Here is a 23,044-nt window from a genome sequence, read left to right as displayed (position 1 = left end):
TAATGGATTTTTCACTTTCTTGATTTTGAGTTGGATTTTAATATTTATAGCCTGTAGAGCTCTTTTGTGGCTTTTAAAGTTTCTCCTCTGTCTTGGAAGTGCTGGATAATTGTATCTTTCTACGTCAGTTGGAACAGTCTCCTCACTCTCCTGCTTTCTTTTTATGGCATCTCCCGCAACCCCAAATATTTTTGCAACTCATTTCCTTGACCCTCTGAAACAAATGCTGTGAGCTTGGTAACCTCTTCAGGTTGCCCACCTACTACTTCCCTTAAACCGGGGTTGGGGAACCTGTGGCCCTCCAGATGTAGCAGGATTGCAACTCCCATCATCCCTGACCATTGGCCATGTTGGCTGGCCTGATGGGAGTTGTAGTCCAAGAACATCTGGAGGGCCACAGGTTTCTCATTCCTTCCTTAAACCTAGGAGCTCAAAGAAGGTCAGGGGCTACAATAGAAATTAATCCCTGTATGCTCCTTCCCCCAGTAAACCAATCACAGGTGTAAGTATCCTATGTTCTTGCCCCTGGTACTGTGTCGTCTTTCCTGGCTTAAAGGGCCAGCAGCCCTTTAGGCAGGAGGAAAATACAAGTGCTATGCTTTGAAGCTGAGATGATGTTGCCCACTCTTTTAGGCCAGCCAGTTGTGAGCATTGGACATGCAAAACACTTAATTTCTCCTGCTGGTGGCATTGGAGGGCAATTAGCTCTTTAGGAACAGGAGATAGAAATGACATACAGTAGGGCCTCACTCATATGGCGGGTTACGTTCCAGACCCCCGCCGAAAAGCGGAACTAATAGAATGGTGCCCGAAAAACGCTGTAAAAGCTGAACAAGCGCTGTATGAGTGGGGCCTTACTCTAATTGAAAGCCGCCGTATTAGCGGAATGCCGAAAAGCGGAGCCCTACTGTACTTTGAGCTATCATAGTATTGTTGCCTTCCATCCAGGGGGAATTCCTACATCCTGTAGATGTGCCATATTGCAGGACAGCCTCCTTAGCTGCCTGTCTAGGACAGTGTCTCCTTTTCATTTGTATCAACTTATAGTGCTTATAGCCCTTCTATCTTGAGTTGAATGCTAGCTTGTTCAAAAAACCTGCTTTTGCGGGAGGCATCCCTAGTGCCATAGTACTACATGCTGGATTGAAGACACTGTGCAAATATCCAACCACTGATGTTGGTTCTTAGAGCTGCGACCCTGAACTTTAGTTAGCACCATAAACCCACAAACAAAGAAACATTGATTGATCTGCAAGCCTCTGCATGGAGAGCAGCTTCTTCACCCAAAGCTAGTATGAGATGGAAGGAATGAGTGAGTGGGTTGTGATGCATAGCCCTGCTGTGTTGGCTGTGTAAAGGGGCCCAACAGATACGCAAATGTATGCGCATTGAGCACCTCCACGTGAGGGGGGATCCTGGGCCAGCCACCTCTTGTGGAGGAAGTTCTGCACACGAGAAACCAAGCTTCACAAAGCCCATACTGTATGAAAATGAGAGCACAATCCTTAATACGACTTATAGTGAAATAAGAAAGTATTCCAAATGCATGGGTAGAATTGAAATAATTTTACACATACACGTTATGTATTATACCTATTAAAACAATAGTAATGAAACAAACAACTCTGTAGGCATGTGGGGCCAATTCATATTATTATTTATTAGATATTTATCCCGCCCTTCCTCCCAAAGGAACCTGATACGGCAAACAACAAAAAAATTAAAACAGCATCTTTAATTTTTTTTTTTAAAAAAAAATGGAAATGAACTGCCTTCAAGTCAATTCTGACTTATGGCGACCCTCTGAATAGGGTTTTCATGGTAAGTGGTATTCAGAGGGGATTTACCATTGCCTCCCTCTGAGGCTAAGAGGCAGTGACTGGCCCAGTGAGTTTCATGGCTGTGTGGGGATTCGAACCCTGGTCTCCCAGGTTGTAGTCCACCACCTTAACCACTGTACCATACTGGCTCTTTTTTTAAAAAAAAAAACACCACAACTAAATATTTTAAAGTCCCCAAATACCTTGGGAGAACAGGAATATTTTTAAATTGCGCTCAAACATTAATAATGATAAAACGCTACACAATGTAACCCATCAACCCTGCCACATATTCTTTCAATATGGGTCTGAGTGAACGTTCCCCCCCCCCTTGACTCTGGCCATGTGCTGCTGAAAGCATGTGATTTGGGGGCATTGGGGCCAATTACTGGCACTGAATCAACTGAATGCTTGATCTATATGGTGGGAACAAACGTTTTGGAGTTCTAAACGTATGTGAGCTGGTATCTTCACTCTGCAGTGATGGATATGCTTCATGATGTTTGCTAAACCATCAGAGCCCCCAATAAGAACATCCCTATCTTGAGAATCTCTTGCTTGCAGATATATGATTGATAGGCATACTAATGTGTGCTATGTGTTTGTCATCTGTAAGATTTTAGTTTTTCTTAACTATTCCTGTCTTGCCTCTTCAGACTGACATTATTGTCAACAGCGTTGCCAGAGACCTGCAGCTTGACAAAGGTCCCCTCTCTAAGGCTTTGCTCGCCAGAGCAGGAGAGGAACTCCAGGACGAATTGACCAAAGAAGGACAAGGAAAAGACATTAAAGAGGGCTGTGTGTTAAAAACAAGTGGCTATGCTTTGGGTTGCTCTTACGTGCTGCATGCCAATTTACCTAACTGGAATCAGGATAAAAAATCTCAGGTACATCTGGGTCTTTTCAATATATTGTGAGTGTCTAAATAGGTGTATTGATTGCTGTTCACTGACAGAGGTTTTTGTAGCGCTTTTCCTTGTCCAAGGTGCGTTATGAATCTCTTGTCCAACAATCCTGTGGAGCCACTTAGATGAGAGATTTGCCTAAGGCTGTTTGATGAGATTCTCAGCTGAGTGGGGGTTTGAGTGGTCCTTCCACCTCCAATTGTACTCCTCTGTGGATTGCTCCATACTGATTACTGTTCATGTATCATGAGTCCTTGGACAATCAGTTGTATTAAACAGCCACAAGAGTGGCTGTATAGTATAGCCAGCATGGATTTTTCACATTCCGCAATGTTAAACTGAAAGTACCCCTGCATGCCATTCTGATGCTTCCCATAAGCTCATTTTGAAACAAAACCTTACAAAACGTATAGTCCTGAACTCAGAAACGCTTGCTTAACGCCTGTACATTTTCATGGCAATACACAAAACAGTCGGAGAGAATAGGGAGTTCAAAGTCTAAAAAGAGGGGGGGAAACCAAGAGCCCTTTTGTACTTTTTTCTGTCCGAGTTCTCATAATCTGTTGAAATTCATTAAAAATCAGCCATGTTCACAGAGTACCTGTAATCCTATTACTGACCTTGCCCCATATTCTGACCTTCATCTTTTGCAGTTTAAAAACTGACTGATTTTTAATTCATTTAAGAAATTTTGGCTGGAATCCTATGATAGTGTTGTGCATGCTCAGTAAGAACCAACTGTCAGAGTTCTAAAAGCCAGACTCACAGCTGCTTGGCTTGCCTAATCGGGGCCACACCCACACCAGACTTTGATTTCACTTGAGACAGCAATGGGTTCCCCCAAAGAATCCTGGGAAGTGTAGTTTGTGAAGGGTGCTGAGAGGAGACTCCTATTCCACTGACAGAGCTCCAGTGGCCAGAGTGGTTTAACAGTCAGCCACTCTGATTGAAGGTCTGTGAGGGGAACAGGAAGTCTCCTAGTAACTCTCAGCACCCTTCACTAACTACACTTCCCAGGATTCTTTGAGAGAAGCCATGACTGTCCAAAGTGAACTAAAGGCCTGGTGCGGATGTAGCCAGGGACAGCTTTGGTTTACATTTGGGTGGGAGGCTACATGTGCCTGCTGTAGAATAAAAAGGTGGGGGAAACGCTGAAAAGCAATGATACTGTTCATAATGTTTTCCTTTTGGAAAGGTAAGGGGCTTCCCCTCTGCCCAGTGCCCACCCACCCAATCTCCTTCCCTCCTTCTCCCCTCCCTGCCCCGGGTCAGTGTTGGACTACAACCTGGGAGACCAGGGTTCGAATCCCCACACAACCATGAAGCTGACTGGGTGACCTTGGGCCAGTCACTGCCTCTCAGCCTCAGCGGAAGGCCATGGTAAAACTACCTATAAATACCATTAACCATGAAAACCCTATTCATGGGGTCGCCACAGGTCGGGATCGACTTGAAGGCAGTTCATTTCCATTTTTAAACATGATTGCACAGAAATAAATCCCATTGAACTCAAAAAGTATGCAAATGATCAAACCCACCCTCCCTTCTCCCTCCTAGCCCCTCCCTACTCATCCCCCTCCCTTTCCAATCCCCTCCTTCCCCTTCCCCCCTCGCCTTCCTCCTACCCATGGTCAGCTTTACCTATCTTAAGCATGATTGCATGGGAGTAAATACCATTGAACTCTATAGGTATGCAGATGAGCAAACCTGCCCTCCCCTTTGCAAACCTGCCCTCCAATCCACTTCTTCCCCCTCCCTCATGGTCAGTTTTACCTATCCTAACCATGATCGTAATTGACTTGAAGGCACATAACAACAACCATGATTGTATAGGAGTAAATCCCATTGAACTCAATAAACATGAAAATGATCAGACATGATTTTCCCCTCCTTCCCCTCTCCCTTCTTCTTTCTCCCCTGCCCACTCAAGCCCTCCCCCCCCCGTCAGTTTTACTTATCCTAAGCATGATTGCATGGGAGTAAATCACACTGAACTCAATAAGCATGCAAATGATCAAACCTGTCCTCCCCTCCTTCCTCCTCTTTCTCCCCCATCCCCTGTGGTCAGTTTCACCTATCCTAAGCATGATTGCAGGGGAGTAAATCGCACTGAACTCAATAAGCATGCAAATGATCAATCCATTCTCAGCAAACTTGCACAGGATCCCATTTCTTACCTCCCGGTTTAAAAAGCAGGGAAATTCACTAATAGGCAAAAACCTTGCGGTTTAAGAACGTACCTATAGCCCACAGATATTTCTATCAAAGTTCAAAGAGCAGGGAAATTGGGCAGCTAGAGTGAATGTACCAGGGGAGCAGGAGACCTGACCTCTCTGACCTGTTGTACTGCCATACAAATTTGTCAAAAAGCAAACACCATTTTGGTTGGTCTTTCACAGTCCAATCCACTTCCTGTGTAGCTTTGAAGAATTTGATAACGTGCCTCTGAGCATACGGTGAGTGGTGGCAATACCTGCAATCAGCCCAAATAATAGAAAGAAGACATTTGCTGTGCTGATCTTGTTTTAGCAGGGACTAAGCAATATTATTAAGGCAGTTGATGTAGTTCAGATGGTCTCTTTTAATATGTCTGATTTACTTAGCAATTTTAGTGAAGTTTCCTATAGAAAGCATTTTCTTTTGTTTCTATTTCTGTGAATATGTGAAGTGCAGCAACACTTTGCAAAATTTACACAAAAAAACTCCAAAAATAATTGTGGAATAATGGCACTGACTATTCTGCAGAATAGTCTCCAGTGGACATGAGTGTCTCAATTTGCACAAGATAAAACAGTGGGAGGTATAATATGTTCTAGCAAAATTCTAGGTGTGCTCTATGTTTTTAATTGACTGTGCTCACCTTGCCTTAAATGAAATGGTTTAAACACAGCAGGCTGAAAATGTGCATCCTCTTTTTTCCAACAGCTAGAGTCATTGCTGAAGTAGCAACATATTGTAATCAATCTGATTTTACATCAAACTGCAGTTTCAGATTCAACTGTTAATGCACTACAGTATTCTAAAATAGAACATAGCCTCCAATTTGAAACACAAAAGGCTGTCTTCACCATCGTATGACGTTGACCAATAAAAAGGCTTTGAAATTAATAAAAATAAATTTGACACAGATTTCTAGGATGAAAAATGAGAGAAATAAAATTTTCTAGTGTAGGTTCTCTGTAGAAATATTAGTAACACAGGAAAGAAGCAAAGTAAGAAGAACACCAACAAACATACAAAAATATAATTCTCCATCTTTGGTGATGGCAGGTGTTTCCACCACTCACTATATGCTCAGAGGCACATATTACCAATTCTTCCAAGCTACACAGGAAGTGGATTAGCCTGTGAAAGACCAACCAAAATTGTGTTAGCATTTTGACAAATTTGTAGGGCAGTACAATATCTCAGAGAGGAGGTCAGGTCTGCTGCTCCCCTGGTGCATTCACTCTAGCTGCCCAATTTCCCTGCTTTTTAAAGTTTGATAGAAATATCTGTGGGTTATAGGTACATTCTTAAACTGCAAGGTTTTTTGCCAATTAGTGAATCTTCTCTACTGTAGTTGTCCTTGAGAGAAACACAACTATCAGTCAAGTGTTCAGAGAAACTGACTTTGCAGATGGTTTATGCTCCATTTTCAGTTGGATATCTGTCTTGGGTCCACATAGCTTTAAATGTTTTCATCTGTTCATTTTGAGAAAATTTAGCACGGTGGCCAGACAATTCACCCTTGTCTTTTTATCCAGATTAATCCAGTTGTACTGCTTATTTAGGAAGGAGCTTGCACTCTTACAACAAATTTGAATTGTATTGTGACACGCTTAATTGGATCTAGAAGATATTGCCTGTGAACAAACTTATAACTGCAGATTCTAAAATGTTTCTTTTGTGGCTCCCAGATCTTGGGGAACATTGTTGAAGAGTGCCTGAAAATCACTGAACAGCTCTCTCTGAATTCCATCACCATTCCAGCCATTGGGACTGGTAACTTACGATTTCCCAAGCAATTTGTTGCTAAAGTGATGTTTGATGAAGTGTTCAAATTCAGCAAAACAGAAAATCTGAGATTTCTTCAAGAAGTTCACTTTGTACTGCATCCAAGTGACACCGGCACCATCAAGGTAACTCTCTCTTGTAGCAGCATGGCCACTGGATTGGGCTGCTAGGAGTTGTAGATTAAAAAAGTAACTTTTCCAAGCTCTGGAACAGTCTCTCTTTGTTTTCTCTCTGAATTGGATCCGGCAAGTCTCTCTAAATAAGAAGCTTTTCCTTACTGCATGCCCAAGGTCTTGCTCCTATATCGTGCATTAATACCTTGACAGTAAAGGAGGAACCCTGGCTGGGAGGATCTGCTTCAGTATTCTGCTTGGAATAATTCCTTTTCAAGTTTGATCTTATTCCCTAATATCCCCCTACCTGCTCTGCATCCTTTCCTTTTTTCAAGTAGGGTGGACACACAGACTAGTTTATAAACACCCATATACCCCATAAAATTAACAAAAGCAAGATACCTCTTTAAGGCAAACCAAACAGGCAGGCTAGTCAGTTTCACCTTAGGTAAGCAAAGACACAGGTTTGTCAGCTTATCCTTCCGAAAGCAAACACAGAGGCAAAGTACAAAGCCTGCTTTAAAAACAAACAAACCCATGTATGGAAAAGCCAGGGGATAGTTGTATTCAGAATTGGTCTGCCAATACAGTGAACCTCTGGACTATCCAGAAGTCTGGTGCTGAGTTTGATTTTATTTGTTTATTTAAATAAATAAATTTTTATCCTGCTTTTCCTCCCAGAAGGAGCCCAGGGCAGCAAACAAAACACTAAAAATGCTCTAAAACATCTTAAAAACAGACTTTAAAATATATTAAAACATATTTAAAAGCGTCTTTTAAAAAACCTTTAAAAACATCTTAAAGAGCAATTTTAGCAAAATTCTCACCCTTCCCTATCCCTAGGTTAGGGTAGCTAATGTGGTGCTCTCCAGAAGTTATTTAATGCCAACTTCCATGAGCCCCAGCCAGCATGGGCAGTGGTCAGGAATGATGGGAGTTGTAGTTGAACAACATCTGGAGGGCACCAAATTTGCTACCCCTGCCCTAGGGCAGCTGAGCCCAGTGACCAGATCTTCCCATCCCTGATGGAAATGATTTCTATATACACATATACATATACGGGCAAGTAAAAATGTTTGTGTTCTAATACATGAAAGGATACTTTCAAAATGGACCAAATCCGTGTGAGTGAGTGAGAGAGTGAGTGAGTGAGAGAGAGAGAGAAATTGGTGAATACTGCTCTTCCAAAGGGTGGCTGGATGACCCTAGGGGTATGTTCCACTTATATGATGGTGTCAGTCTGAAGCTGTTACTTCTTATCTCACTCAGTCATAATTGGGGTGTGATATATTCTGTACAATCAAAGGAAAAGTACAGAATTTGGCATCTGGATCATCTGTTTTTATTTTTTTAAAGTTTTTTTCCCTTTTAATGTTTTGATGAGAAGTTTGAAAGTGTATCAACAAGTTTAGTATGCCTCTTTCTTGGGGTTGGGTAGGACTGTGTGCACGTGTGTGTTCAATGAATTATTATATTCTGCATTACTAGCAGAAGAAGAAATATTATGCCAAATAACCATATGCACATTTGATTACTTGGTACAATCAATTCAGGTAATGGATTTCAGCTTGGGATAGGACTTGAATTTGAGTTACCTTGGAATGGGATTTGGATTTTCTTCCCTTTTTAGTCTAGCACTACTCATAATTTCAACAGGACTGTTGCAAATTCAGTGATGTTCAAAAGCAGATACAACATGGTACCTCTCCTCTTTTTTTTTATAATGTGGTCATTATAACTAAACTCTAAAAGTCTGCTTATATTTGTAGCCTGTTTTTTACTGTGGGTTTCTCCTCTAGGCGTTTACAGATGAACTAAATGCCAGGCTGAATTTAACCCAAACTAGCTCTTCAGTGTCTGAGAGCTCTCAACAGCTAGGTCAAGGTAAATCTTGTTGTTTCCTGTGCCTCCCCCTCTCCCGTATAAAAAGAGTCTAGCCCTTGGCTTTCTAGGAATGTTGGGAATTCCTGGCCATGGACTCTTGCAGTTAATTTAGTCCCAATAACCAGCATACAAAATAAATTCAGGTTGTATAATGTGTAAAATTGGAATTGTCTGTGAGTAACTGGAAAGAATAATTAAATCTTAGCAGGCAATTAAAGTGTTTGGTTTGAAGTAAAAAAAAGTTGTCAATGTACTATCTGTGAAATGATTATTTATTATGATATCAGTCTTTAGTATTTTTTATCCCCCTCGATGACCCTTTGTTCGCTTAGCCTGAGAGACAGTGAACCATTGTGGACACACACTAAACAATGGTTTAGTGTCATGTGAACAACTAGCAATGAATCTTGAGCTTGCTAGTTACCTCCCTTCTCTCTTTTCTTATAGTATGAGGAGATTGGAAGCATCTACTTAACTGTGTTACGCCCAGATTGGGAAAATTCTATCCATAGTTTGTCTAGTTTGAACATGGCAAAAAAACTGGTTTATTTAAAATAGGAAGTAAATGCTTTCAGCAGGGCTGTGGAGTCGGAGTCGTGGAGTCGGAGTCAGAAGCAATTTTGGGTGGAGTCGGAGTCGGTAGAAATGTTCCGACTCCGGCTTCAAAATAAATTTTGATTGACAAATTTTTTAAAATATAAATTCAAAATGTCAAAGAAGCTTCCCATGAAGTCAGCTGTAGTTGAGCATTTCATCATAACTCAAGATGGAAAACATTTTGTGTCAGTGTATGACACAGGACCCGGATGAAGACAAATGCTGTGATGCCAAGATCAGCGCATATTCAGGCAACGATAAAAATGCTCCTATGAGAGCTTCCAATTTAAAAAGACATTTACGGCCCTTTTCAGGGCTGTGGAGTTGGAAGCAATTTTGGGTGGAGTCGGAGTCGGACAGTAGAAAAATAGAGGAGTTGGAGTCGAAGGTTTGGCGTACCGACTCCACGGCCCTGGCTTTCAGTCTTCTCCTCCTCTGCTGTGCTGGAGGCAGAGAAGGGAAAGGTGGGAATGCATGTGTCTGAGGCTCAAAATTTATCATTAATGTAATGCTAGACCAGGGGTGGCCAGTGAGGTGCCCTCCAGATGTTGTTGGACCCCAGCTGTCATGGGTTCCAAGAAGAACCTTTGGCAAGTTTGGGAGGAAGGAGAGTGGGTTGCAGATGTTGAGGAAGGGTCTAGGGAAATCCTGGGGGAAACATTTCCAGCAGTCTCTGGCAACCCTGAATTTAGTGAGGTTGATGTAGCCCATTGCCCCCCCCCCCAATCTATGACAACTGATGAGGTTCCTTCACTGGCAACCAGCTCAAACCTAGCCTTGGAACAGACAACTCTAGTGTAACTGCTACTGGAACGAATGATCAGGATAGTTTTTCTGAGACTGAGTTTACCCATTCACCAAGGCCATGTAGATTAGGGAAGAGTCAGCTTTCGTTAAAGAAAATGTTCTCTGCTCCTAAAAAAAGCCTTCACCTTGCAGCTAAAGCTGGAAAGTACTAGAGAATGCTTGGACAAGTAATGTGCCCATCCACCTCTCTCTTATATTTAGGATGGGTGGACGAGATTAGGTGTTGCGACATCTGCTGTTGCCTCCACATACATAACATGTTTCATGAGAAATGCCTAGCCTGTTTCTGAGAGATGCCTGTTAGTGGTCTGCATTTTGAATCATGCGTAGAATGCCTGATGCTGCGTTCCTGTATAGACTTATAGAATAAAGCTTTGTGTAAAACCCAGTTTCTGAGTCTTGAGTTTGCTTCTCTTGTTGGGAGCCAGGACACCAGCCAACATGGCCATTGCTCAGGGATGATAGGCTTTGTACTTCAACCACATCTGGATGGCATCATGTTGGCTACTCCTGTGCTAGACTGTGCCTACTTTTGAAATGGGCCAATGACTAGTGTGAGCCAAATTGGATTCAGTTCAACATTCTGATGGTGGAATGAAAGCTATATTAAATGTGATGAATTGAGTATAAAGAGACATCTCCAAAAGAGCATAGGGTTGGGTATATAAAGACCCCACAGGTGCAAATGTTTAGAAGAAGAGATGTAAAATAGACAAACATGTATCTCTTTTTTCCTTACAGTCTCCTTTGTGCATATTTCATCTCCAGCATCTGGAGTTCATAAAATGCAAATTGGCCCAATTACGTTGCAGGTGGAAAGTGGAGATATCGCCCAGGAAATTACAGATGTGATTGTGAACATAACGAATGACACATTTAATCTTAAAGTTGGTATGTTATGAAATGTTTCCCAGAACATGTCTGTATGTAATTTGGGTGAACTTGTATGCCTGTGTGTACTCCCCCCTCCCCCACTTCCAATAACCATAAGCAAGTACCTCGCTTGTTGCTCTCTGTTTGGCTCAGTTGGAAGGGATGATTTTTGTTCCCGTTTTTGGAATAAAGTCCCTTAGATAGCATAGGTATGCAATATACTTTCTACAGAACTATTAAGCCCCTGATAAGCATTGCCACCTTCTCCTGCTCCATGTGATTGCAATATTGCAGGGCCATAATTCTATAGTCAAAGAAGTTTTTGTTTCTTCCTGAACCTCCACAAACAGCAGTGTACTGTACAGAACATGAGAGAAAAGAAGAAATGTATTGTGATGTCAAGGGAAAGTCATGGGTATTGTACTGTCATAAACTGCCCACTCATAGATCTCATACAGTTGATCAAACTACCCTAGGGTGAGCTTTCCTACCCCAAGGTAGCTTGGTCTTCAGTATCATTCTGCCCAAGTAGTAAAGATTTTACAAAGTATTATATGATAAAGTGCTTATCTCTATATGAGCAGCAGGAGCTGGACTGTAAAGCCAAATCTTAGATTCTCTCCCAGTTTCTAGCTAAACACATGATCAGTATTCATCATGAGAATATTTCTTGTGCGTTGAATTGAGCTATGACGTCCATAGGGACTCCTGAGGTTATACAGCATGCAGAACAATAGGAATACCTTCCTAAGGCATTGGTATCAGCTGACTTTCTACAGGATTTGGACTGTTTCCATGCCTCATGAAAGTCTTGGTTAAAATCGGTGAAACCGTGTTTCTTTGACCACGTCTGGAATTTACCACTGCAGGATGGGTTTAGCTGTCCAAGTGCAGACCTAATTTTGATACAGTGAGTGGTGCTTGATAAAGTTGACGTGGTGTCCAGTGTGTTTGATAAGGTTCAGGCCATCACCTTGGCCTATGTGGGATTTTCAGCTTTACTGGCCATGCTATTTTCTCTTACCTTTTTTTATTTATTTAAGGTGTTTCCAAAGCAATTCTGGAAAGTGCTGGACCAGAGATGGAAAAGGAATGTGCTCAGCTAGGTACAAATCATTGTTTAAAATAAGCAGTGTTTTGGTGATTGGTAGTGAATTTCAACAGCCTTCTTCATCTTTGGAATTGGGAGAAGCATGAGTGGCCACACACCAATGAAGGATATTAAATGCTCTTTGTGCCCATAGACAACCCAGAGAGTGACTGTTGCTCATTTACTACCCTTCACCTGTCTGCTCCTTATTGAGGTAGACATTAGCAATAATCCTTGAGGATTGGCATATCTGATACAAAAGTGGTCTCAGTGATTTGGCAAGAAATCGCAACTCTGTTGGTTATCTATGGTCTGAAGGCACATAAGGCCAGCTCCCTGCTAAAGCTAAGCAGGGTCAGGTCTGGTCAGTGCCTGGATGGGAGACCGCCTGGGAACCATATGTAAGCCACCTTGGGTTCATGAAAAAGAAAGGTGGGGTATAAATGTAATAAATAAATAAATAATCCATGGGGCTATAGAGTGCATAGCGCCATCTAGCTGCAGAAGGTAAAGTAAAATGTCAGCCTTGTTTTGTCTACCCCTGATGCTCAGAGAGTCCATCACTTTTAACTGGGCTGGGTAGCCAATAATTACTTCTAGGAGCCAGTGGGCTCTGCTACCTGCTTTACACAGGCAAGCTAAGTGTGTCCCTTTTTTGCCCTTGAGGGATTCTCAATTGTGCAGGGAGCCTTTTGTATCTGTGGAGGCTCCTTGCTGCAGAGGGTTTTCCTTACACATAAGGGGCCGGGAGATTTTTAAGACCTTGTAGATGGAGCAAAATGAGTAACCCCGCTATGTAACCTCTTCAATCCACTGATACCTGAAGAGGGCTAAAGAGATCAGTAAAATGGTGTTTGCATAAATATGTGAAAAAAGTTGTCCCTCTTTTAAACAAAACTAAATTGCTTGTCAATGTATCAATGGCACAAAGTGCAGGGCAGTGAGATGAGGCCATGGTTGCCTGCCATGGAAGTAGTAGAAAAGGGTGGATAAATTGGTTTGCATTTAAAACCTGGTGTGAACGTTGCTGAGGGCAAAACAGCATCTACCCAGAGATGAAACTGCAGCTTCAGGACTGGGAGAGCAGGATATCTCTGCAACAAAATAGCTCCCTTGAGGAGGGATATGTGGATTCCAAGCACACAAACATGGAAAGGCCTCTAAGATGGAAGGTGTGTATTCTTACTGAATGGAAGTTCTTTTGTTTGTTCCCTTATTCCTTTTAGCCACCCAGCCTCACAACAATCTCGTATGTACGCAGGCAGGAAACCTGAAGTGTAAAAATATTATCCATCTTGTGGCCCAAAATGATACCAAAGCACAAGTCTCCAAAGCTCTCCTGGAATGTGAACAAAGGAAGTTTTCATCTATTGCCTTTCCTGCAATTGGGACAGGTCTGTATTACCTTGAGGAAAAATAACTGCCTTGGGGGTGAGTGGCATAATTTAGGTTTAGGATGGCCCTGTACAGTGCCATTATATTAAATAAGCAACATGGAGAAGGTTAAGGCCACTGCTTCGCCTTTTAGGGCTATCCTGGAATATTAGGAGAGTTTCTCCAATATGACTTATCCCATGCTCCAACATGAAAGGAAACATTTCATCTCTGTTTAAATGGACTAGCTACTGTTTATGGCTTGTAGAAAAAGAACAATCTCCTTTGGTGCTCAAGTTCCTGTTCAAACGATCAATGCTAGAATTTCATAAGCTCTTTGGCAGGCCTGGAGGGATTATTTCCCTCTGTACCCAAAGCCAGATGAATAAAACATGAGTACTTGTATATAAGGAGTGTTTTTCCCTTACCACAGTCTAAGGCAGGTATGAGGAACTTTTGGTCCTCCAGATGTCACTGAACTATAACTGCCATCATCCCTGGCCGTTGGCCATGCTTGCTAGGGCTGATAATTGTTGTTGTTCAGCAACATCTGGAGGGCCATAGGTTCCCCACACCTAGTCTAAGGACAGCCAGTTTGATGTATTATCTTTTTAGGATAAAGCCATCTAAGCCAATGTATATGGTTTCAATAGTTTTGAACACCAAGAGCATCTCATTTGGCTAATGGGGACCTGGGATTCAGCCTGTATTCTGTGGTGGTTTTTTTTACTGTTTTGGTGCATATTAACGCAACCACCAACTTTTCTGGGATGGGAATCCTTTCAATTGATTTATGTAGTTATATTTTCTTTCCCCCATATATTCAAAATCTGATGGTGGCATCATGAATTGTATTCTGAAAATTGATAAGGAAATTGTTTTTTAACTTATAATTGGTGTTGTAGTATGTCTGGTTTTCATGTGCATTTTATTTTTTATGGTTGTGTGAGTGGATATTTGTGATTGTAAGCCTCTTTTGGCATCTTATTGATGCGGTGATCCTCATCAATAAAATAAATCAATTAGATAAAGGGAAATGATTAATTAAACTAGAGAGAATGAATGTGCCTATGTTCAAGTGGGACTTTACAGTGGTAGGTGTGGGGTGCATTTCTCATTCTATAACAGATAACATGGCAGGCCATAGAAAAAAGAGCCTCTATATTTCAGTTATTTGAAATGTTGAAGTTTTATTATCATTGCAGGTCAAGCAGGACGTGATCCAGTTGTGGTAGCTGATGATATGATAGATGCCATAGTTGACTTCGTTAGTCAAACATCTGACCCGGTGGTAAAGAATATTAAAATAATAATTTTCCAGCCACATCTTCTAAGTGTTTTTTTTGCAAGTATGCAAAGAAAAGAAGTTTCAGCTAGCAAGCATAGTGGCACACACTCATCAAAATCCTTTTTATCTAAAGTAGCAGGTAAATAGATGACTTCTGTATGTGTGTAACTTCTTGACTGCAGGTGCTTTGATTATTTAGCAGCATAACCTGTCCCTGAATTGATGTTCTGTTGCAGATTTCTTTACCTCCTTCAAAAAACCTGAGGAAGTTAAACCTGTATTGCTTTTGGAGAGAACTGTAGAGCCAACCATTTTTCAGATTTGTGGTGAAAGCTGGAAAAATGTGGAAAGGACAGAATCATGGATTAGAAATCTGATTTTAAAGGACCAGACAGAAACAGTTGTCTCAGATGAATGGATCTCAAACTTTGGAGAAAGTGAATATGAGACCCTGAGAGATCTCCAGATAAAGTTGCATGTTGTCATTAAGCTAGAGCATGTAGGTGCTTCTCCATCCCTCCATGTCTTTGGTATAACGAAAGATGTCTTGAGGGCCAGTGCAGAAATTCAAAAAATGATCAGAAAGGTACGAGAGGGCAGAGAGGAGCAGTCCAAAGCAGATCTTCTCAGCAATATAGTAGAGTGGCGGTATGAAGACAATGGGAAGTACAAAGCCTTCGATAACCTGACAAATATGCACCTAGAATCTGCAGCACAGCATCAGAAGCCGCATGAAATAACTATAAAGAAGAAACAATACAGAGTGGACCCAAGTAAACTGTGTGCAGTGGATGACCTGGGGACAAGCATTACTCTTCGCCGTATCTCAAAAGTAGAAGGTACATTCTTAAAGCATGAACAAATTCCCCAGTTCTGTCCCTCATAGTCATACATTCATATTCCTCCTCCCATCCCCTCCCTCTCTCTTGGGTGTATCAAAAGTTTATTCGAAGTAACACTGGCTGAGGTGGGCCTTGAGTCCATTCACAGCTTCCTTTCCTGGACCTCATTGGGCATTTTCTTATATAAAAAGTTGCCTGCTATGTAACTCTATTGTGATTATCTCCTTCATTCCCATCTCCCTTCTTATTAAGTGGAGTTTCACAGGTGGCAAGATGCTGCACGGGCCTTTTAGCATGGGTGGGGAGCATCAGCCCTGGTACCCGAATGTGAGCCCTTGGGCCTCACTGTCTGTCTCTTGAGACTCTGCCCAGGCTACACCTGTCACAAGTCCTGCTATGTGTTGTCTTCGCATGCTTTTGCCTGGCTGGAATGGGTCCATTAACTGTGATAATGCCTCACCAATTTAAAATTGTAACTTAAATGCTGGCTTAATCTCAGTTGCTGAAGTTCAAACTGAAAAATGTCCCGAAAGAGGCTTGTCTGTTTTTAATCATGGCCAGGTGGTAATATTGCCACATTCATTACACAGATAATCTGGCGATGGCACTTCCTGAGCAGTGGGAAGACATGGAACAAACGCGTGTCAAAATAGTGGCGCTACAATCAGAAATGGAGGAATATATAAATGTCAAGACGATGTTTTGCCTGACTTGCAAATCATTTACTATTGAAAAGGTAGGAAAGTTTTCATAGTCTTGTTTTGCTCTGCCCCCCCCCAATATGGTGCAGCTGAAATAAGAGGCCTCTCCAAACATCCTTTTTATTGTGCATTTATGACGACTTGTGCTCATGATGGCACTGGGTGTGTGTGTGTCATTTGCGTTTCTGTATTCAATACTGTTTGCGCCCACAAAAGTTTCAGGGCAATCACACCACTTCATCAGCAATCTGTGCCTGGCCCATAGTTTCCTGCTGAAATCTCATAACTTGTCATACTACAAATGTTCCTGGGGTTTTTGTCCTGCTTTTGTTGGCACTATAGTGTCTTGACAATGTGCCAAATTAATTTGCTGCTTTGTGATATAGCCACTGCCACCTATTTCCTGTTGATGCTGGGTACTGACATTCTTACGGCTTCTTTTGGGGGAACCAAAAGAACCATCACAGCCTCAACATAAAAACTTAAAGTGTAAAAAGTATGGTAGCATGGCATCGTATCACAAATAACTTACGCTCAGGAAAAAAAAGGGGGAGAAGCTTGTGCTGTTGTGCTACTCCCACATACTTCCTGATACTTCCTGATGATACTTCCTGTAGTTTTTTTCTGCATGTGAGGATGTTTAGCACACACAAACATAAAAACTTGAAAATTGTAAAAATGAAGGTATGGTGACCTGGCATCATAGTGCAATTTACTTGCACTCGGGGGAAAGTTGGGGATGGTGGGAACACGGACAATGGTATGGGTGGAGTTAAAGTAATGTGCCACCCAGGGCTCCTACTGGGAGGAAGGGTGGGATATAATAATAATAATGGTGAATCATTGCAGAACAACTGATAAAGCGAGATGATGTGTGGATATTCCAGTGTAAATCCACTTCAAATGCACTGTTAATACACCAATCTCACGTTGCTGCATATAGCTGCAATAAAATGGCAGTCTAGATGGGCTCATGATGTCTGTTACATTATATATTCTCGAGTGGCACTAGGACACCACCAAGTGGGTTATTATCCATCAATAGCTTGAAGAGGCAGAAAAAAGCCAGAGCGTTAGGTTGCTTCTGGGAAACGCCTCCTGCTGGAGCCTCAGTTCATTTTTTCTACCTTGCTTGAACAGGCATTTCTTAGCTAAAGCTCTTCTGGCCCTTTGAATTCCTCCAGAAGATGCTACAAAATAGATGTGTATGCCTTAGCGGAGGCTGCCCTTGGGAGACAGGTCTTCCAACATGTTATTCCTGATAGATAATCCACCAGCCCCACCCAGGAAATGAAGGGTGGCCTTTAGAACATCTCATCTGGTGGTGTCGTAGTGCCACTCGAGAAGGTACCGTTGGTACTCACCTGAAAGGTGTTTCTGAGAGGCACTAGGACACCACCAAGTGGGTTATTATCCATCAATAGCTTGAAGAGGCAGAAAAAAGCCAGAGCGTTAGGTTGCTTCTGGGAAACGCCTCCTGCTGGAGCCTCAGTTCATTTTTTCTACCTTGCTTGAACAGGCATTTCTTAGCTAAAGCTCTTCTGGCCCTTTGAATTCCTCCAGAAGATGCTACAAAATAGATGTGTATGCCTTAGCGGAGGCTGCCCTTGGGAGACAGGTCTTCCAACATGTTATTCCTGATAGATAATCCACCAGCCCCACCCAGGAAATGAAGGGTGGCCTTTAGAACATCTCATCTGGTGGTGTCGTAGTGCCACTCGAGAAGGTACCGTTGGTACTCACCTGAAAGGTGTTTCTGAGAGGCACTAGGACACCACCAAGGCCCACCCTTAGCTGGCTGATCAACCTTATATAGGAAGTTTTCAAAGGAACTTCAAAGTCTGGAGAGAGTCATGCACTGTAACTGTAAATATATACTAACATGTATGCTAATACTGATGTGTGAATGGGGAAAGTATGAATGTTGTTTGAAAAAAAAAATTAAGTCAAGCTTGGCCAGAAGGTAAATTGAGGCTCCAGGGGGAGGAGCCAGTGCAGAAGCAACCTGGAACTCGACAGTTTTTCTGCCTCTTCATGCTATTGGTGGATAATAACCCACTTGGTATCCTAGTGCCTCTCAGAAACAACTTTCAGGTGAGTACCAACGGTACCGTCTTCCTTTCTTGTATGGTGGAATTAAGGTGGCTTTACGCAGAGTTCCCAGGTGGTTTTTCATCCAGGTCCCCAGACCACCTTAGGTTCAGCAAGGTTGTGCCCATAGGCCATGCCTTGGGACACCCAAATATTTGTGGTAAATCTAAGCTTGTGAAAGGTGACTCTCCCCCCAAGACCTCACAAATTTGTCATTTAAAAAAAAAAGTTGGCCATGCCCACTCCTACACTTTGGTCATACCCAGTTTGACATGCAGCTTCTGGAGGGTTCACTGGGTCAGTGTGGCCTTTTGCCTGAAAAACATTAACCAATAGGAATGTTTGGTTGGCTGAGCAGTGTGTGTCTCTGGGGTTCTGGTGAAACTCATTTCTGTTCTCCAACTGTGGGAAATGAGGGAACAGATGCTCCATTGAAAGCAAAATCTCATATTGAACTGTGTTCTTAGAATCATATAATTTTTAGAGTTGGAAAGGACCATCGAGTCCAGCTCCTTTCTTAGTGCATGACTGTGACTGCAGCATCCTAGACATATATGGCCACCTGGCCTTGGTTTAAAACCTCTCAATGAAGGAAAGCCCCCACCTCACAAGATGGTCTGTTCCGTTGCCAAAGGTTCTTACCCATTAGCAAGTTTCTCCTAATGTTTAGGTGAAATCTACTTCCTTGTAATTTCCTCCCATTGGTTCTAGTCCTGCCCCCTGGAACAACAGAGAACAAGACTGTTCCATCTTTTGTATGTCCGCTCTTGGGAGACAGATTGTGTCTGTCTTCAGTAGGGAAACTGAATTTGATGCCAAAAATACTTTCAGGATGCTTTGTGGGTGTCTGTTGTACTTAAATTGGCATTCCTGACACCCACAATCCACACAGGAATTCTGATGGACTGCAAAGATTAGCATGGGCTATTCAGCGACCATTGCACAGAAAGAGCAACAGTAGTACAAAATTCCTGGCATTGGTTAATTGCCAGTTCCCATTGAGCACTGCTGCCACTAGTGAGTAGCAGCTATCATTGGGTTGATGTATCCAAAGGATCCAAATTTCTTGCTTTGTTTGTTCAAGTCACTTTAAAATTTTATTCCCAATGATGATACTGGTTATTATCAATATCCTGTCTTTTCATTTGTAGATTGAGAGGATCCAAAATCCCTACTATTGGCAGGCATACCAAATAAAAAAGCAGGAGATGGATGACAAAAACGGCAATACGAATAATGAGAGGCAACTTTTTCATGGAACAGCTTCTGCATCATTAACCCTCATAAATAACTCTGGGTTTAATCGGAGTTACGCAGGGATGCATGGTTAGTTACTTATCAAAGCATGGCTCTTGCATGCATGGTCGGTGGCTCTTCCAGTGCCAGAAATATTATTCTCTCAAGTGTTTAAGTGTGAGGTTAAAAAAAACACTTAATAGGTGTCTGCAGACACTTACTATCATTTGAGCATTACTTTCACCTTCTGTGGCAGTTTGATTATGATTAATTTCATTTATCAGTCATCAATGTCTCTAAGTGACTTAAACAATGGTAAAAAAACATATAAATACAAAAGTATTGCGTCAAAGGAATAAGACATTATTAACTACAAGTGCTCATCTTGTGATACTATTAAAAGGACAGATCCCACCCCAGTATTTGGTGTCTCTTGAGGTTTGTACTGAAAAGAGGAGAAAATGTGCAAGCATTCCCTCTCTCAGTGGTTACTGTTTACATCTGAAAAACCATCTACAGCTGCTTGGAACTGGTTTTTCACATACAGTTAATTAAAACAATTTTTTGCTGTAAATTAGTTATAGCTGTTCAATGGGTAGGAAGGGCTCTACATTCTCAGAGGTGCTTGATATTTTTGGCTGAGCTTAGTGCTGTCTTTGGGCTCGTTCACATGGCAACTTACTGTGAGATTGGTGCTACTTGCATCCTCATTTAATTTGCATGGTTCACATGACACTGCAGGCAATCAGCAGCTATCACATAGTTTTCCCGTATCAGCCCAATCCAATTATAATGCGAAAAGAAAAGGAAAAACCGTCTCAGCTACACTGTGCTCCTCCGTGTAGGCATTTTGCCTCAATGTTTTTTTAGTGGGCGGGCTGTCTTATGCCCCATTGCCAGCTCCCTCTCTCTCTGCTACCTGCAAAAGCTGCAGCAGCTGCTGCCTACTTTGCATTTCGCTCACTCCCCCTCAGTTTCATACAGTTTGATGTCAATTGTACCCCCATTCTCTGGGCTTCAGCTGGAGAGGCGTGCAGTTGACAAGAAACAATGAAACTGACAAAAAAAACCCTCCCCTTCTCCATTAGCAACATGGATACTCCAGAGGGAGTAAAATTAGGGATGGGGCCACAAGGAAACAGTGATACTAAACCTTTCCACAGGAACGCCTACTTGTGTGAAAAGAAAACAGCAGATTTGAAGGTAGGCAGTGTGAACCATGCAAATCTATTGCAAATGGCAAAAGCTGCATCTTTACTGCTAAGTTCAGCTCCCGTGTGAATGAGCCCTTTATTGCCCCACTAGAATACATGTAATGGTGCTCCAAGTGCAAGTGTGGCTGGGGTTTCCCTGTCTTCTTCTAATTTTTTTTGGGGGGGAGTAGATAGAATTACTCATTTTTAACATTACATCAAGATAAAAAATCAAATGCAAGATGTTTTCCCTTCTTGCATTTTCTGAATCTTGTCATCCCCAAATACTGCAAGTTGTTTTATAATCTTTTGATTTTTAAGGATCTGAGCTGCTTACTCCTTTTGCAAAAGAAGCAAGGCAAAATGCCTTTCCTATTCTCCATAGTTCTCTGCAGTACCTGGAGAACCTAGAAAGAAGGAAAGGATGGTTTCTCTGCCTTCTTTCTGGGTGTCTGCAGAAACTGAGCCTTGCTGCAAAACTCGTCTAGTAGAAAGGCAGGAAAAAGAGCCCCCTTCCCTTAGGCATATGCCACAAAACTCAGTGGATGGGTAAGTGGCAAGCACAATTGATGGCTTGGCTCCAAGTGTATGGACTTAACTCTGCTCACACAAAAGGGCATAGTTACACAAGAGCATCTTGGGATCCAAGACAATGGCCACTAATAAGCCAACACCACAGTTTTGTGGACCCCTGTGCTTAGCTCTGTAAATGTCAAGTGTTTGCTAATGTTAGAGAAGGCAACAAATGAAAGTTGGATTGCCAGTGGAAAAACAATGCACGGGCAAGGAGCAGAAACAAGGCGGAACTGCTGGATGGTGAAAGAGCACCCTTGGATTGACTTGCCATCTTAAAAAAAAAACTTGTTTATAACAAATCATTGATGTGATGTTGTTGTCAGCTAACTTCCCCAGTAAAACTGGCTGTTGGATACAATCCTCGCTTGATACTGTGTGTGTTACTTGGGGGCCTTTCAAAGAGTAAAAGGATAACAGCACTTTAAAACTGTTTGTTTTAAACTTTTCATTTATCTTTACAGCTGCAGCATATGGAAATGGGACCTATTTTGCTGTTGATGCCAAATATTCTGCTCACGATATTTACTCAAAACCAGATGCTAATGGAACAAAGTACATGTACCTCGCCCGAGTACTTGTTGGAGAATACTGTGCTGGATCAGCAGGATTAGTTGTACCAAAACCAAAAAATGCAACAGATCCTACCGATCTGTTTGACAGTGTGACTGACAATGTCACCAAACCTGCCATGTTTGTCATATTCAATGATATCCAAGCTTATCCAGAGTATCTTATTACTTTTAAGAAATAAACATTTCTTTATCATGCACTTCCATACCCCCCAAAATTTTCTCTTGATTTGTGCTACTATGCACTAGTACCATATTGTGTGTTTATAGGTTACTAAATAAATGAATACTGATTTGGACTACTTGTGGAATAAGATTTTTTTTAAAAATGGAAAGGGAGAGTTGGGAGGGTTGAACCTTTTCAGGTTGCTTGGGGTCTATTTAGAACCGCTGTAATTGAAGCCGGGACAAAAGATGGACAACAGATTAAGAAAGGTACAAACAAGTCCCAAAGAAGGATAGCGGCGAAGCCATAAAAAGCAAGCGGCTTCCTTTAACTGTTTAAAAACGGAAATCTTGCTTAAATGAAGAGAATAAAAATGAGCATAGACTTCAGAAAGACAAGTATAAGCTGTCAATAAGGCAAGCAAAAGCAACTAATAGCAGGGCTTGCAAGGGGGATGAGGAACTTACAGGTCTCCAGATGTTGTTGGACTATACCTCCAATTGTTCCTTATTGTACCATGCTGACTGGGGCTGATGGGAGTTGGAGTCCTGCAGCAGCTGCAGGTCCACAGGCCCCTCACCACTAACTTACAGGCACTTTAGCCTGTTCCAGCTAAACTGCTGGAAATCATAATTAGACCATAGTATTGTTGACTCTTCAGAATTTTGTATCAATAGCTAGGTAGATTGCCTTCCAAACTGCTTTTGATAAATTCCTTAACTAAGATCTCATTTGATAAGACAGCTGGTGCTCCATATATGTTTGGGTCTACAACTCTCATGGCCCAGCTAGCGCTGGAGCTGTAGTTCCAGACAACTAGAGGGCACCATGTTGGTGAAGGCTGCCTTAGGCAGATTGATCTGCTTTGAAGAACAGGAGACAAGAGAACAGGAATAAACATCTCCCATTTTTATTTATTTATA

General features: G+C 42.0%; 1 protein-coding gene across 6 annotated transcripts in view; it reads left to right on the top strand.

The window, feature by feature from the left end:
• LOC133376593 (protein mono-ADP-ribosyltransferase PARP14-like) overlaps positions 1 to 22,254 on the top strand; it is a 38,857-nt gene extending 16,603 nt beyond the window's left edge. For all 6 annotated transcript variants that reach the window (XM_061609014.1, XM_061609010.1, XM_061609012.1 and 3 more), the window contains exons 9-19: positions 2,477 to 2,707; positions 6,625 to 6,846; positions 8,634 to 8,718; positions 10,864 to 11,013; positions 12,039 to 12,101; positions 13,312 to 13,479; positions 14,665 to 14,886; positions 14,984 to 15,586; positions 16,180 to 16,325; positions 19,533 to 19,707; positions 21,848 to 22,254. In XM_061609014.1, the coding sequence (XP_061464998.1) occupies positions 2,477 to 2,707; positions 6,625 to 6,846; positions 8,634 to 8,718; positions 10,864 to 11,013; positions 12,039 to 12,101; positions 13,312 to 13,479; positions 14,665 to 14,886; positions 14,984 to 15,586; positions 16,180 to 16,325; positions 19,533 to 19,707; positions 21,848 to 22,137 (2,355 nt within the window). In that variant the 3' untranslated portion in view covers positions 22,138 to 22,254. The remainder of the gene's footprint in view (positions 1 to 2,476; positions 2,708 to 6,624; positions 6,847 to 8,633; positions 8,719 to 10,863; positions 11,014 to 12,038; positions 12,102 to 13,311; positions 13,480 to 14,664; positions 14,887 to 14,983; positions 15,587 to 16,179; positions 16,326 to 19,532; positions 19,708 to 21,847) is intronic.
• The last annotated feature ends 790 nt before the right edge of the window (positions 22,255 to 23,044 follow it).

The sequence above is a fragment of the Rhineura floridana genome, chromosome 2 (assembly GCF_030035675.1).
Source record: "Rhineura floridana isolate rRhiFlo1 chromosome 2, rRhiFlo1.hap2, whole genome shotgun sequence".
NCBI lineage: Eukaryota > Metazoa > Chordata > Lepidosauria > Squamata > Rhineuridae > Rhineura > Rhineura floridana.
This window is presented reverse-complemented; position numbering and strand designations above follow the sequence as displayed.